This window comes from Pezoporus flaviventris, unplaced genomic scaffold (genome assembly GCF_033815535.1).
Source record: "Pezoporus flaviventris isolate CSIRO_AGI_PZ_B2104156 unplaced genomic scaffold, CSIRO_AGI_Pfla_v1 ptg000001l, whole genome shotgun sequence".
NCBI classification, from domain to species: domain Eukaryota; kingdom Metazoa; phylum Chordata; class Aves; order Psittaciformes; family Psittacidae; genus Pezoporus; species Pezoporus flaviventris.
Window position 1 is genome coordinate 1,168,555 of NW_026892549.1, and position 14,210 is coordinate 1,182,764.

Here is a 14,210-nt window from a genome sequence, read left to right on the forward strand (position 1 = left end):
TACTTTTTTTTTTTTACATTTTCAGTGCTATAGTACCAAAACGTAAACTTACAGAGAGGTCACTAATTCAGATATAATTAAAACTAACAGAATGATATGATGATATCTGGGATAAAACAAATACAATCGACTCAGTCCTTAAAATGAATCTTCACTGTGGCAAATCTTAAAAATGTTGAAGCATTTTAGAGAAAGAGCACTTGTGTCCCCTAGAAGTTTCTACTGCCCTGAAGAAAAAAATTACCAATTCAACTGCTACATCTCATCCACAAAAGTACAGCTGAAACAAAGAGTACTGATCTGTCACTCCTCCATAAAAAATAGTGTAATCCATACTCATTTCTCATCTGTTTCAATTATTAGCAAATAAGGAAAATATTTCATAGATGTTATTGCTTCCTCTCTCTTTCTAACAAGTTTTTTACCACATGTAAAGTCACACAAACCTGTCGCTGCACAAACTTTGTCATAACCTTCTTGGCTTGTTCAAGTGAAGACTCCTCACCAGGGGCAGAACTGCTCATTGTAAAGCCTACATCCAGGCACAGCACTATGGCCACCTAGAAATGAAACAGAATGCATGCAAAGGGTAAATATGAGCATAATTATTTAAAAGGGTACCTACAAAACCTAAAAAACAAGCTACATCAGTACTGGTTTCTTTTACAGTAACTGTTAATAGGAGACAATAGTGAAGAACAGAACCAGTACAACTGCACAGAACCGAGCATCATTTAATCCTGTACAGTGTTCCAGACATCCCAGTGGAAAATACGAGAAATCCTGTGTTTCACAATAATCTCTTGAGATGGACAATTTCTGTATAACCTAATGAACACCTTAGCAATTTCAGAGGTCTTCTACAGTACGGAAATAAAGCATAGATGTTTTGGTTGACAATTATAAGCACAACACAATACAGCATACCTGCACAACACAACATAAAGATTGTTTGTGAAAGTCTACAGCTACATCCACCCCTCACAGTAAGCTCAGAATAGCTGCAGAGACCAGTCGTTGGTCTAACTCAAGCACAGGAAGAATGACAGCACTCCTATAGTCCCCAGGGACAGCCAGAACATTTATGCTACTGCAAGTGCCTGCACCATGCAGCTATGCTATTAATGCCTTGGAAGGATAAGTTCCAATTTCAATTTAGGGGCTTAAATCCCATGAGCTATCTATATGCTCACATTTCTGATCATTGGTTTAACTGTATGCATGTAACTGTATGTAACACTGCCCAAGTCTTCCCCTTAACAGATTTATAAACTAGCACGTGAATAAAATAAAATTGTTTCACGTCATTTCTCTTGTTCAACCTTTGCTAAGTTCCTTTCAAGTTCTTCCAGAGACTCTTCTTACCTTGATTAACCTGAGTAATTTTACCATCCAGCTGAATGATGCAAGAAGAATTCAGCAAAATTATGCCCTGCATCTTGCAGGACACTTACAAAAAGCCAGCTGAAAGTTGTTGTCACTGATTAAACCAAGATTCTTTAAATATACATCAAAATCTTGCCTGGTGGACTGTCAATAACTTAAATTACACTGCCATCAAAAAATTACTGTTAGCCAGAACATAGGAAAGTTAGGTATTACCTAGGCTGAAACCAGTCACCTTGTTTTACAATACAAAATATATTCAGTTCTCTAAGAACTGAAGTTGTCAAAAGATATGAGCAATAAATCAAATCAGAAGACTGTCAAGCAACATGAGATGCATAGTCTGCTTTTGCAAAGTAAAAGGGATGAACAGAAAGAAAAGATGTTGGTCTAAGCTCTTTTGCAAATGGCTGGTCGAGTAATTCCAAGTACCTTTTTAAACATCAACCAAAAGAACCCGATTCTTTTTGTCACCCAAATAGATAATTCTTAATAACAAGTTTAATGAATATGAATAATCTGCCCAGATTAGCTGTCTAATCCTCTGCATTAGCAGCTCCAATATTATTTTCTTACCCTCTTCCTTTTCCCAGATTATACTGTGCATCTCCCCTGTCATTTTAACAAGCACTGTTTTAACTCCCTACATCCTTCCAGGACAAGAGGAAGAAAGAAAGAAGGCTGAGCAACAGGGTTCTACAAGATGTCCAGCACGTTCCACTCATTCTCAGCACTATCCATCACTCTGCTTTTGCTGGTGGCTTGCCTGGGAGCTAGGAATTAATGCCTCTGAGTCTGCTAGGTTTGCAGCTTAGAGCAAAATAGAGACACTAACTGAGGCTGCACTAGGTTCTCACAGGAGCCTTGTTACTGCTCACCTGCCAGCCTGAGGAATTACTCTACCAGCAACTGCAGACCCTTTGCTTATTGCTGTCCTGCCTCAAGACACACAACAGCTGGCAGCTGAATTAATTCTGTTGTCTCAAACGGTAAAATGCTCTTCACAGCTGGAAAGATGACAGCAAAGTAACCAGCCAAGAGCTGCTGTTTTGCTTCAGAAGAAAATGATCAAGTGTCAAGTGCTAACACACTTTTCTGGAAGGCAGCAAAACTCCAAGCCTGGTGTGTATTCAGGTATGTGGAATTCTCTTCTAAAGATAGCAAGTCTCTCTTTTGGTAATCCTCTATATGTCTTCTTATCCGTTATTAACCTCTGAGCATGTCACCTAAGCATCCAGTCCTGCCATTTTCAGGTGCAGTGTACTAAGCAAAGCTTTTAAGATGCACAGCATGTGTTATTGTGGGACAACACTGTCACACCTGTGCTAACATCCATCTGTTTTGCTCAAGTACTGATAAGGGTGAAAATAGAACAAGCCTGACTTTAACCTCAGTGCTGAGGCTAGTTATAATTAAGCTACAAGACATGGCTACAACAGGACTTTAGCAGGCCATATAGATGAAACCTTTGCTTTACAGATACTGAATATCAAAAAACATCATAACACATGTTTCACCAACAGGATTCCTTAAACATGCCAAACAAACTGCATTTCTAACAGGCCAAAACCATTTCTACTATTATCCTAGCAAGAGCAGAATACTACTATTGCGGTAGCTGCACAGTGCTCAACATCACAGCTGCCCCTAAGATGGAAACACTGACGTTCCTTTGAATTAGACATTAGACACCCACAGCAGCCCGGGGTCGGCACAGGAGTTACTCGGTTTCAGAGCCAGGCCTTGCAGCCGTGGCTGTTCTGCTGTTTGCTACTAACCTCGAAGTTATCTCACTGAACGTAAGCCAGGCCGGTTCAATCCCACACTGACTGCGGTACCATAAAATCACAGAATGGTCTGGAACGGACTTAAAGGTCATCTAGTTCCACACCGTCTGCCTTGTGCAGGGCCACCTTCCACTAAACTAGGCTGCTCCACGCCCTGTCCAGCCCAGCACATACAAGCCGCCTAACGGCCGCAAAGCCGATTCCCCCAGGTGAGCCTGAGGGGACCGGCCACGTTCAGCTCCCAGAGAGGCAGCAGTACCGGAAGGACCCCCCGGCGCCCTCAGAAGCCCCACACAGCGACCAAGAGGTAGCGCCAACACCCACCGACTAGTGCCAAAGCTTAAACAGCGCTCGCGTTACAGGCAGGCAACGGTGGCTCCAGCCGGGGGGAGACAGGAGACAAAGCGAGGTAAGAAATGCCAAAGGGATGCCGGGATCCTATTAGACCCCTCTCCCTCACCTTGCTGCTGCGCGCCATCGCGCTCGTTCCGGGAAGCGGTGCGCTGCGCTCAGCGCTCCGGCAAGCGACGCGCCCCGCCGCTCCACGTCCCCCCGGGAACACAGCAGCGGGGCCTCGCGTTCCGCGCTGGGGAGGGCAGCGCCACCCAGTGGCAAGCAGCGGCGAAGGCGGGCCTCGCCGGGACGCTGCCGTCTCAGCCACGGCCCCGAGTTGGGCGGGGACTGATGCGGGGCGCAGGGTAGAAGCTGGGCTGGAAGCAGCACCGCTGGGTGAGAGGAAAGGGAAGTGTGGGATGGCCCCTCATCTTTCTCCTCAGGTCATCACCCTAAGAGTGCCCCATCTCGCAGGCTCCAGTGTCCCTGGGAATTTGGCCATAGGGTGAGCAGTGAAGCAGAGCCAAGGACAAGCCCTGTGCAGGTGTACAGGGGCCCCTGAGGAGAGGCAGCGGCAGGGCAGGTCTTTGGGGCAAGCAAAGTCCTGCTGTCCTCTCCTGCCTCTGAACACTTCCTGACTGACCCTATCAGTCACCCACCCCACAGGGACCACCTACTCCAGCCTCTTCACAGCAACCAGGAGTCCTGCAGAAGAGGGAGCAGCCATTTTCCTTCACCATAGGACAGGCCTTTGGGTTGGAAGCGTCTGATAAAGTCACATTCTGCCCATGGATCAGCAGTGGGATAAAGTCACATTCTGCCCATGGATCAGCAGTGGGACAGGATTCTTTAATTAAACATTGGCACAACACTAGCTATCTCTCAGCATTAACAGCAGAGAGAATTTTGGAACAGCATTACATCCAGGCTCTGATGAAATGGAAACCTGCTGACCTTAAAAATTCCAAGTATAATAGCTGCTGTGTATCACATGTATCTTGGCTCCTGTTGGATGTTAAATCACCAGCAGAGATGTATAAAGAATAGCAAATATTTCATCACATATATTGGGTACTTCTTGTTCTGTAGTACCTTTGTTGTATCCTTTAAGAATATCATTACTACTGTTCTTTATATTCTCAGTGTATCTCAAACCCCACATTATCATCTATAATTATTCTTGAAACAGTGCATAGTGGTGATACCAGTATAGCTACAAAAGGTAAACCTCAGATGAACATTTCAAAAACCTTGCACCAGAAGACTGACCCCTCAAACGCAAGCGTTCCCTTTTCATACTGAGTGATGTCTTAAGACAAAAATTGACTTCCCCTCCTTACTACATTGCCATGCTTTGGGAATATTGGTAATTGAAGGATTTTCCCTTCAAAGCAAAGCACTTTGCATATCAAAGGAACAAAGCAGCTTGGCAATGTGACAAACATTTTATGGGAAATGGGTAGACAAAAAAAAAAAAAAAAAGCCAGCAATTGTGAGAGAAAAGCATGCATTGTCTTCCTGAATGTCTCTAAGGGGATTTCAGACTAATCAGCCAAGAAAATCAGGTCTGCTTATTATTATTGTTCCTGATGTTACCTCTGTCCCTAGGAGTGCTTGCCACATACCTAAAGCCTCCCATTGAGCTAGCAATCAGGCAGTCCGCCACCCCAACTGATTTCTGACATATCTTGCAGTCTAGGCATGAGACAAAAGATGTGCATGCACACACATACAAATGTGAAAAACAGGGAAACAAAAATTGATCAACTTCATCAGCAAAGGTTTTTCTCACACCAGCAGAAAAGCATTTTGCAAGGCACTGTAAACAATGAACACTATTTTTAAGCCAGGGCTGGGAAGTAAAACCCTTCATAGTCCTCTCTGAATCCTAGATTTGACATAAAAGCTGAATCCCAGGGTTTGGGCCAGACTCTCATAGCTGAAGCTGTAATTGCAAATATTACTCCGAGGAGCTAATCTGGGCATGCACTTGGCTTTGCAGGAAGATTGGCATACCCAGCCCAGGTGTGGAGCCCTGTTCCCTTACGAACTCTGAGTAAAACTAAAGACACCTGTAATCATGAAACTCCATGTATGATCTTCCTATCCATTAGCTCTTGGTCTGGCATAAATGAGGTCTTAGCACTCTTATCACAAAATACACAAACAATAAAACAAAACATTCCCCCTTTGCACCTTCATGCTGCCAGATTTCCTCAGAGCAATTTCCACCATTCAAAGGAAAACTGGCTAATAATTTCTGAAAGAAAGTTTAACCCCCATTTCTTTTCCCTTCACAGCTCTCCACAGAGCTCCCTTACAGTCATCAGATTCAACTAATCAACTCCACTGGGGGCACTGGCACTTCGATAGCTGGGAGTAAGATTTGACAATCTTTGCTTGTAAATGCTTTCCAAAAGATGCTTGTGATTAATTGGCCATTTCCATTTTGCAGAATGTCAAATACATAAATAATAAATATGTGACATCTCAGAGGACTCAGCATCAAGGGTGATCAGCTGTAATCTCATTTGCAACAAAGTGACTGAGACCTCAGTCCCAGTTGAGGTTCCGTTACTCCTTTTTTGGTTATTTGTCTTCCCCTCAGAAAACTAAGCCTGGATTAAATAAGCATGCTCTTGGAAAATAGCAATTAGGGGCCTGCCTTGTGCTTAACTCTATGCCTTTGCAAGGCAGTAACAAAAACGGCTTCCCCGTTTTATTACAAGAAGGAATGTGTTTCCCAGAGAGTTGCAGCTGAGACCCAACCACATATGGCCACTCTGAGCAAATGCAAATGGCTTCCATGTGAAAGTAGAAAGATGACTTGGCCTTTCTCCCTCCTGGAGCAATTGCCTACAGGGTAAAATTTTGGATAAATGCCTGGTGGAAAGAGGAAAAACACCATTGCCATCTGGGATCTTGCCCAATAGTTTTATTGAAATAGATACATGGAGCAGAACTGTCCACAGAAGAGTTAATTTCTCAATCATTACCTATTATTCACCTGTGTTTATATGTAGAAGTAGGAACTAATTGCAAACAGAGGAGTTATTAACTGAATTTCCTACAGAAATAATCAAAGCAGGGCAAGGACACTGTGACACCAATCAGCTTTGTATTTCTACCAGTACAAGCTTGGCAGCAAGCTGGAAGACAAAGTAGACAGAAAATTGGCACCTAGAGCAAAGCAGACTTAAAAGCACAGCTGTTAGTGTCTTCCTGTGTTGAGCTTCATGAGGTGTGCACAGTTGTCTTCTCCCAAGAGGCGTTTCCAAACACCTGCTTGAAAGCTTATATCAAATCTGTGGTGCAGACCAGCCCTAGTATTTATTAGGTCTATTTAGTGATTGCTGATGGTCCTTCCCAAGAGATATAAACCTAACACAGTCTTTGCTTAATTGCTTATGTGGAATACATCTGCAGGGAAAAGATGTCAAACCCAGGCTTCAGTCTCTAAAGCAAAACTGGAGCTTTAAGTCCACAGAGCTTGTCCTTTGGCCATCTATGACTCATGAACACTTAGCAAATTACGATTCTGGACCTCTAATGAACTGAAAAATAATTTTAAAAGCCTTCTGGGGATTTAACAGTTCCATCTGTTGGTCTACCTGCTCTGTCCATTTTTGGTTTACATCGTGCAGCGGAAGGAAGTGAGTCTGCTAGGAAATAAGGAAACTACTGTGGTAGGAAAATCAGAAAGCTAAATAGGAGCGATTATACCACACCATCTTACCTTCCCTGCAAATACAGTTGAAAAGCGTACTAATGAGAGGTAATGAGCAAAAAAAAGTGTATTGGCTTGTGGTGTGTTATGGCAGACACATTCTAGCTCAGGGGCTCCTGACTGTGATAAATTGGTGCATCACAGCTGACATAAAATCTACTTCAAAGCAGCACACCCAGAACTCCTAGTCCTACACCACTGCAGAGGAGGCAGGGAACACTTCAGAAGTGGCTCCATACATGCATCTGCACAGAGCTGCAAAACTCCTGTGTTCATATTTCCTCTTCCAAAAGACAGTATCACCATCACTTTTCCTTCTCACTGCCCTCCACTTCAGCTGCTGAATTTATAACCTTCTCTTCTGACTGGTCCCTTTCACTTCTCCAGAGTATGCAGTTAACGCACATTTCTCAGGCAGAGTAAAACTTCCACTGGCTGCAATACAACAGCAGCAGCCTTATTAAGTACCATAGAGAGAGAAGACATGAAGTCACAAGACAACTCTGTTTACAACCCCTTTTCCCAATGTGTTATTTACCTTTTTCACTCTATAATGAAGTCACCTTGAGGATCATTTTTCTGTTGCATACACATACTGTCCTGCAGAAAGAATTGTTGCCCATCCAGTTGTTCTTCTGCCTGCTGTTTTTCCTGCTGAACAGAATGACACATTTGTCTAACAAGTTGCATCATAGGCTTTTTCCTCTTTCACACCATCTATGAAACTTGCAATGATTTTTTTTTTTTTTAAGTTCTAACCTTTTCAGACATTGCATTTGCCATTCCTCTTAGTTTGGTGTAATTTCCAGTTTTCATAGATATATTTTGTCTTCAACCAAGTTATGAAGGAATAGTGCTCAGCCTGAGATAGCAAACCCTGCAAATATAGCCACCCTGCAAATATAGCCACCCCAAAAATGACCACTAGATGCAGCTCTGTATATAACATTCTAGCTGGTTTTGCAATCATTTTATCATAGGCTAAAATATACAACAGCTTCCTAGCTTGCTTATGAGAATGTCATTTAAAACCGCATCAAAAACTTATTAAAATAAAGTTAAATAATTTCTATATAGAAAGCCTTTTTCTCACAAAAAAAAAGAAAAATGTTGACTTGACACCTTTTTTTTAAAAAAAAAAAAACCTGTTTTTCCTTTTACTTTCTATCTTCTGAGCACTAAGAAATAGTTTAATTGTTACAATAGCTTCCAGCAGCTACAGCACAAATAGTCTGTACCTCCCAACATCTTTACACTTCTTCATTCCCTTTTTAAAAGTGTATTTACAATCTCACCTATCTTTTCAAGGAAAATCACTAATGCTTGAGATTGCTCTAGACAGTTTTATAGTTGCCTTGGATTAAATTCACCTGATTTAAAAAAAATCTCCATTGGTTAAGCACACTGACTTATCCTGGTTTAACTCAAATCACATTCTGCTGCTGGTGTTAATTTTGTTGCTGGATCCAAGGGTTTTAGCCCAGCTGAAACTCGTGTAGTTATCTGGAGGAGTATAATAAAGGAATTTCATCTTATTTCTTCACTGTATTTTTCTTTAAGAAGTAAAGAGAATATTAAAGTTGCAGAAGTCCAACTCCAAAATGAAGGACATTCTGATACTGAAGTTTCTTGTCAGTCTTAGGCAAGTACTTTGTGTCTATGTGTTATGATACAGGTTCAACTACAGGAGCAGGAACTTTTTTCTATAGTCTTTTCAATATGTATTGGCATAAAATTGGGGCTGTGCACTAAAGGAGTCATAAGAATTTTGCTTCATTTCTTACAAAAATTGGGAGACAGCAAAGGAGGAAATTCTTATGGTTATACTAACTGAATGACATTTTAAGAAGTAAATTCTCTGGTTTTGTTCAGCAGATTGCCTGCATTCTCATTTACAAATCAGAACCCAAACCTCTAACCAGTAGGTGCTGGCTATGTAAGTTACGTTTCCCCAGTGCTCAGTTTGAGATAGTCAAATATGTGTAAGTACTGAGCACTCACAAGTGTCCATGAAAGGAGCTTCACTTTCAACGCAGAAAATACCTTATGCTAAATGTTCTGAAAAAAAAACCAGCAGCAAGGCATCTCAGAGGTGCACTGAGGCTTCATAGACATTTCTACTCTTTAAAATCCTTGTGCCTTTGTTGCCACATGTAAATATATCAGCATTTATGTTACATGCTATTGGAAAAAAAAAAAGTATGTTAACTACTTATATGCTACAGTGACATGTTACTGAGAGATTGCTTTGCACAGTCTGTGCAAGGGAGGGTTAGGGCCACACTTTGAAACATAAGGGCAAAACAAAATGCTAGATTGGCTTCTTATTGACTTCTTTCCCACACCCCACTATACAAACCTGGCATGCCAGAGAAAGAATAGCATGAACTCCTGCGATTGAAGATTAATTCAGATTGCATTCCTATAAGGAACAGGGAAGGAGGGATTAACTTTATATTAATATATTAAAAGTTGGCATAATGTAAGTTCTTGGTATTAGCCGTTGCTCTTTTATGCTATATAGACTTCTTTGAACGCACATAGAAAGGAAGAATTAAAGTGTGCTTTATTCCCAGTTTTTCAGTTTCAGCCACTGGAGGGCAACATGATCCCAGTCACCTAGGCACAGCAAGCACTGCAACCTGCAGAAATGGGTAGCGGGCACCCAGCAAGCACCACTTCTGCAGATGAATTTCACAATAAATTAAGACAAAATTCAGAATTTATATATACTTTTACATTGCATTTTTCTGGGAGGGTAGATCTGAAAATTTCTTCGTACATCTAACATGTATTCATCTGGCTTTCTGCTTAGGATGATGTGTTCATGAGTTCTAAATCCGTGGATTAGAGAAAAAAAAAAATAATGGAGGTAATGTGAGGACCACTCAAGCCTGGTATCACGAGAGGTGAAATATTTCCCTCTGCTAAGTAACTGAAAACCTGACCCATGTCTCTATTCTTGAAATAACTCTGGCAGATTTCAATGGATTAGCTGTTAAATCCATTACAACAAATGATTCCTTTATGACGTATTAGAGGACTGTCAGCAGCATAAGGTCTGATTTTCTTTAAAATTAATACAAATAGTTTGGCCTAACTGAACTCCAGAGCATCTGGGTTCCTGGAGAGGAGCAGAGAGCTTGTGTCAGATACGCTTGCTTTGGGGAAAGCAACAGCCCAGTGAAGTGTTTGAAAGAAGTTAAAGCCAGTATTTTAGGAAGAAGTAACAAGTACAAAGTCAATAAAATGAAACAGCACCTTAGAAACTGGGGGTGGGGGGGAAGAGCAAGCTGCATTATAGGACACAGCAAAATAACATTTTCCAAAGTCTTGTATTGGCTGCTGTTTCAGGTTTCTGCTGTTTCAGAAGCAGAATCTCATCCATCTTGTTCTCCACATGCTCTTCATTTCACAATCTTTCTAAGTCACCTCTCCCTGTGCAGTAAGGCTTTGTTTGCAGCCATTAGCAATCCAGCTGTGTTTTCAGCATCTCTGGAAAGCAGTTTCACGCAGTGGGATTGTTCTGGACAAGCCAGTTAGGATAACTCACTGTGTGAAGGATTTGTTTTGTGGATGCACAAGGATAAGCATTTAGTGTCCTCCCGCGACCAGCACCATACATGTATACACATGTATACACACACATGCTGTCTAATAGTCCAGTTTAATCCTCACAGCACAGGATGTTGTTACTTATCTATCCAACCAGACTGCAGGAGGTGATAGGGGGAGAGTCTTCAGCTGCCAAACAAGGCTCTTTCTGAACTGGGAGAGAAGATGATATTTTAAATCCCTATTTGTTTGCCTGCACCTGAAAGCAAATTGAAATCAGACTGAAAGGACAGAAATCTGGATTTTTAGAGAAATATCAGCCTTAATGCATTTTAAAAACAGAGCATTGCAACATGGAGGATGGGAGATCATGTTTTAAAGCTTTTAATTCCTGCAGGTTCCCATTTTGTGCAGCTTTGCAGGACCAGCAGCAGTGTGAAGTCAGGAGCTGCTATTTCAGGGGGAAGAGAAAGGGATTAAGTGCGTTTCTTTGTACAAATTGATGCTAACCTATGACACTAGCAGACATATGACAATGTTAGATGTAGAGGCAGGGGAAGAATAATTTCAGGTTTTCTCTGTCAGTTATTTTTGTCAGGAATTCCTTGGAGGGAAGGAAGACATCAAGATTGACAACTGCTGATTTCTGCAGGTCTTTTGTACTAGGCAGACATTCAGATTTTTAGAACCTTCAATTGAAATAAATGGCAAATTTAACCATCAAAAGAGACTTGATTTTAGGGTGGAACTGGAGAGTCAGAGCAATCCTGCTGTTACTGTGTGGATGGCTGAGGTCACCACCACCACATGAAACTTGCCTTATAGATGTTTCCATATTAGAGTTCATCACTTCAGCAGTGTGTAATTGCATTGTAGATGAGTAGTAGTATTACTAATGACCACAGATGTCATTTAGCAATGACACTACATGTGCCTTGGGATGATACTGCTTGCTATATTAAATATTTAACTTTTTTTTTTTACTACATGCAGTTACTAAGAATTATTTCGGCTCATTTGTGAAGTCAGAGGGGAGCTCATTTGGATAAATTAATGGAGGTTAAAATCGCTTGTATTTATTAATTCAGTATGCGACTTCTACATGGTTAAAGTGTTAACAAAAATCTCCATTATGATGGAAGGATATTCTAATAACTGCCTGTAGTTACAAAGAGTGGCTTGCTACAAATTATTTAAATACATTATAGTGAAAGACATTAGAGGCTAACACTTTTGTAGTTTAGGACAAGTAACGTATTTTAGAAAGAAAGATTGAATAAAAGGCATGCTCTCTTTAAGCCAACTACCCCAGGAGTTGCTGGATTCATGCTCAGCATTGACACTGTAAAAGCCATTCAGCTTGCTTATATTTGGGGTTGTCAGGATCTCAACTGCAGGTGATTCAGATAACCGGGCTTGAATAAATTAAGGTATGTGCTATGTCATAATAAGCTAGTTTGCTGTTATTTTGTAATAGAAATATTTGATTCATTTACCTTACCACTGCAGGAGCAGAAAGAATTTGATGTACACATGAAGATAGTCAAAAGGCACCTTGAACTGTATTGGTCTTAATAAACTGATGGAGGAACTTGTAATAAACCAAGCCCTGAGGGAACATATTGCCTGGGAGGTGGTTTTATCCTATTTGCCAGGCAGAACATACTATCACATTCAATAGTTATTCTTCTTTACCTCGTGAAGTTTAATTTCCACCTGGAAGAAATGGTTGGGAAAAGGAGCCCTAAGACAGGGAGGTCACATTTGAGCAGCATCATTGTATCTCAGAGGGCTCCAGGTCAAATTCATCCATGGCATACCTGATTTCAATGGAAGCAAGCCACAATGGATTTTAACTGCTCTATTTCTGGCGGAAGGTTTTATGTTTTACCACACTAAAAGCAAGAGCATTTTTTTAACACAGGGGCAAATGTTATTGTTGGCCTGGCTCAGATGTTCTCCTCATTTTAATGCATTTTGACAGACTTCAGCTACTGTGCTAATGATAAGAAATTAGGAAGACTGAAAGTAATGGAACTGGGTGACTAAGGGGGACCCATTAGAGCCCCTCACTCCTCATTCTCTGGGTTGCTTGTTCACATGCAGTCACATCACACCTGTTTATGTGAAAGGATGCCCAGGGGCTTTTTCAGCCCCCTGGCAGTTTACCCTAATCAAACACATAATCACAGGCTCTCCCTTATCTTTAAATGGTTGCCTGTCAGAAGAGAAATTATCCTCTAGTAGGGAAGGCAAGCAAACTTGATGTCCCTTCTAATTTGCCAAATTAATTGGAAAGTTACATTTCTAAGTGGATTAGCCCCCACTTTTGCTTCAACCTTTCTCTGAGTTCCCATTTCCATATAGGGAATAAATTTGGATGGACTAATCTGTTCAGAAATGAATCTGCCTTAATATCACTGTCTTATACCACACTGAAAACTCTTTAGAAGGAAGGAGGAATGGCACTGGTCCAACAGATTAATTCACTGCCTGTGTCAAAAGGGGCTTGCATAAGCTTTGAGCAAAATTGTGTCCATCACAGTGCAGGAATGTGGGCTTGTGCATCCTTTTTTTTCTCTTTAATGCTAGCATAATTGCAGGCTTCAGTGTGCAAGAGCAGACTGTAGTGGCTTTTCTTAACTATTGCTGCAGCTTCGAAAAGGCATCCACGGGGTTGGCCACACAGATCCACAGAGCAGCCCCTGCTGTTAATCTCAGAGTGACAAATTGCAGGATCCCAGCCTCAGAATTAAAGCACTAGCCTGAAGCACAGTTCACACTGTTCATTGTTTCAGCTCTTGGAGAAACTGAATGGAATGGGTAAGTCAGCAGGCAGAATTAGCCTGCTGGTGAAATACTTGATACAATCATACAGGTGTATTTTGCCTGATGCAAAGGTCTTCAATAGCAGTCTTTCCCACTGCCAACCATTATCTTATCAAATTATTACCTTGTACCTCAAAGGTGAGACTGGAAAGGCTTATTAGCTAATTCTCTGGGTCCACTTCCTCCATCCCACCCTGCCATACCAGCAAGTTGGGTATCCTTCACCAGGTTCTCCACTGGAGGTGGAAGTCCCATGCATGGAATCCTGTTCCCTTGGCAATGTTGGCAGCAGGCATCACACAGTAAGCAGCTGGTATTTCCAACTGTTGTGCTGGACATGGCACTACTAGTTGGAGGACTCTAAAAGTGATTCTCCTTTGACTCATCAGAGACATCTCTGGAGTACTAACAGGTTATAAGAAATCTTCCCAGCACAGCTGTAAATAGCATCTCCAAGTCACAGACACACAGACCATATTTGTAGAGTTAAATATATACTTCCTATTTTGATATAGAACTGTGTCCCTCTCTACAGATCCTTGGAGCTAAAGCCAAACAGATACTCACGAGTGAAATTAAATTAAAAAGCTTTC

General features: G+C 41.5%; 1 protein-coding gene across 4 annotated transcripts in view; it reads right to left on the reverse strand.

The window, feature by feature from the left end:
- The window catches only part of XRCC5 (X-ray repair cross complementing 5), a 53,826-nt gene extending 50,139 nt beyond the window's left edge, over nt 1–3,687 (reverse strand). For 3 of the 4 annotated variants that reach the window (XM_061459448.1, XM_061459354.1, XM_061459592.1), the window contains exons 1-2: nt 3,634–3,687; nt 447–560 (exon numbers count right to left, since the gene is read on the reverse strand). In XM_061459448.1, the coding sequence (XP_061315432.1) occupies nt 447–560; nt 3,634–3,651 (132 nt within the window). In that variant the 5' untranslated portion in view covers nt 3,652–3,687. Of the gene's footprint in view, nt 1–446; nt 561–3,633 lie in introns of those variants that run through there. The other variant, XM_061459535.1, reaches the window with a different exon arrangement.
- Between the last annotated feature and the right edge of the window lie 10,523 nt (nt 3,688–14,210).